Consider the following 2,230-nt stretch of genomic DNA (forward strand, 5'->3'; position numbering starts at 1 on the left):
AGCAAGCCCATTCACGAGCATCTGTCAGGTGCTTGTTGCGGCCGTCAGGAAGTGGCATGTGCAACTGCCAGATGATATATCGTCCTTGTACGAGCCGACCAGTTCGTCATCAGCACCTGAATCAAGTCACAATATTCAGCATACGAATCAATTCAGGTACTTCAATTATTGCATTACTAAAATCAATCCATAGTCTAAATTTGACATTTAGAAACAAGTTATTTCATTGAGCTATGACATCTTTTTGTGCAATTGTGAGGTGTGACATCTTTTTTGCAAGCACAAAAGATATCAGAAAATGAGTAGGGCGTTTTGGTGACCGAGCACCATGGAGCCCTTTATTTTTGAAAAATTCAAAATTCAAACTTTTTGACTTCAAAAAATTCTGAAAATAAATATGCAACTATACACGGATGAAATGTATGTGCATGTAAAAATTCAAGATGAAATACTTCGAAATGCGACCTACACAAAAAAGACAAATTTCTGAACTTTGAGGATGAATAGTAACATGTGTTAAAAAGCCTCAGATTTGTCTTTTTTGCACAGCCTTCATTTCAACGTATTTCGTCCCAAAAATTTACACACATGTGTGTTATGCCTCCATGTATATCTGTAATTTTTTTCAGATTTTTTTGAATTGTAAAAGTATGAATTTTCATGAATTTTGTGTTTTTCAAAAACCGGCCTCCATGGAGGCCGAGCTCCAAAAGGCATTTTCGTCAGAAAATTTGCTACAAAACGATATCTAGAAACTGCATCTATGAGTAAACTTAAAGTGCGAGACCTTACCTCTTATATATAAGTTATAATTATGTGATTGCATTCTTCAGGTTTCTAGACAAGGCTGCCGCGGTGCTGCCCCCGTTAGACAAGACATGCACGGCGTTGCCGATGTGTTCATGGAGTCTCTGCACAGTGACCCAAGTTGAGGAGCTGAAGATACTGCTACGGATGTTACCCGTCTGGGCGTCGTTCGTGATCTTCTACTCAGTCGCTGGGCAGAGCGCATCGACATTTATCGAGCAGGGGATGGTCATGGACAACCACGTCGGCCAGTTTGCAATCCCACCTGCCTCCCTCTCTATTGTCAGCGTGTTCAGCGTCCTTATTGGGGTTTTCATCTACGAATCCGTGCTAGTGCCACTCGTGCGGCGTTATACCGGCAAGGCGAAGGGCTTCTCGCAGACGCAGCGCCTTGGAATTGGCTTTGCACTGTCCATGCTGACCATGGTGTACTCAGCAATGCTTGAGATGAAAAGGCTGGCCATCGCGCAAGCCAGTGGCCTGGCAGACCAGAATGTGCCTGTGCCAGTGAGCATTCTGTGGCAAGTTCCTGCATATGTAATGCAAGGTACAACTGGGGTTTTCGCAGGAATCGGAATGGTGGAGTTCTTCTACGATGAGTCCCCTTACACCATGAAGAGCCTTTGTGCAGCATTCTCGCAGCTTGCAGTTGCGTCCGCGGCTTACTTCAACGCACTCGTATTTAGTGTTGTTGCGGTGGCCACGAAGCACGGTGGTGCGCCTGGATGGATCCCGGATAATCTGAATGAAGGGCACTTGGACTATTTCTTCTGGATGATGGCTGCTCTTAGCTTACTGAATCTGGCGCAATTTGTGCACTACTCCATGAGGCATAGAGAGAAGACAACTTCTTGACACAAAATGGTGGACACTGGACAGAAGCTTATTGACTTTCCTATCATATCACAACAAAGATGGCTTCTATGCAGTATCTGTGGATGGCGCACAGCATTATCCATCAGAATGATAGATAATAAACTGAAACTTCAATTTTTATCGTTGTATATATGGTTTTACTTCCGCCTATTCTCTGTACTTAGCAGCCAACTTCAAACCAAGAGAAGAATTTGAGACAAAATTAAATAAGTTCTTTGGTGTGGGCGGATGAGCTGGTTATGCCCCCACAACTTCAAGAGATCATTTGATGCAAATCAGAGTATGGTTAACTGATGAGATCATTCAAAGTGGTATTTTTCATGCAAAAAATAAAGGACCCCAAGTGGTTTTCTTTTCATAAAGATGATCCAGTTAGGGGGTTGTTGTGATAGAATATTCTGATCGTCTTTAAGGTTACTTTCATAGTCAATTGTACCAGGACAGTAGACTGAAGCTCACGAACAGGGAGGCATACTGGCCTGGATCCCCTACCTAGAACCTCTGATTCCCCTGTAATCTGAAACCTTACCACTTGTACCCCCCCCCC

The 2,230-nt window shown here is 43.4% G+C and overlaps 1 protein-coding gene across 1 annotated transcript; it reads left to right on the forward strand.

Annotated features, from left to right (window-relative positions):
• Positions 1–7: 7 nt before the first annotated feature.
• Positions 8–2,017, forward strand: LOC119343120 (protein NRT1/ PTR FAMILY 8.3-like; the record flags this gene model as incomplete). The annotated part of the gene is made up of 2 exons (XM_037614286.1): positions 8–156; positions 834–2,017. Coding segments are annotated over 2 exons (978 nt in total), but the record flags the coding sequence as incomplete, so codon positions are not given.
• Between the last annotated feature and the right edge of the window lie 213 nt (positions 2,018–2,230).

This window comes from Triticum dicoccoides, unplaced genomic scaffold, assembly GCF_002162155.2.
Source record: "Triticum dicoccoides isolate Atlit2015 ecotype Zavitan unplaced genomic scaffold, WEW_v2.0 scaffold116523, whole genome shotgun sequence".
NCBI lineage: Eukaryota > Viridiplantae > Streptophyta > Magnoliopsida > Poales > Poaceae > Triticum > Triticum dicoccoides.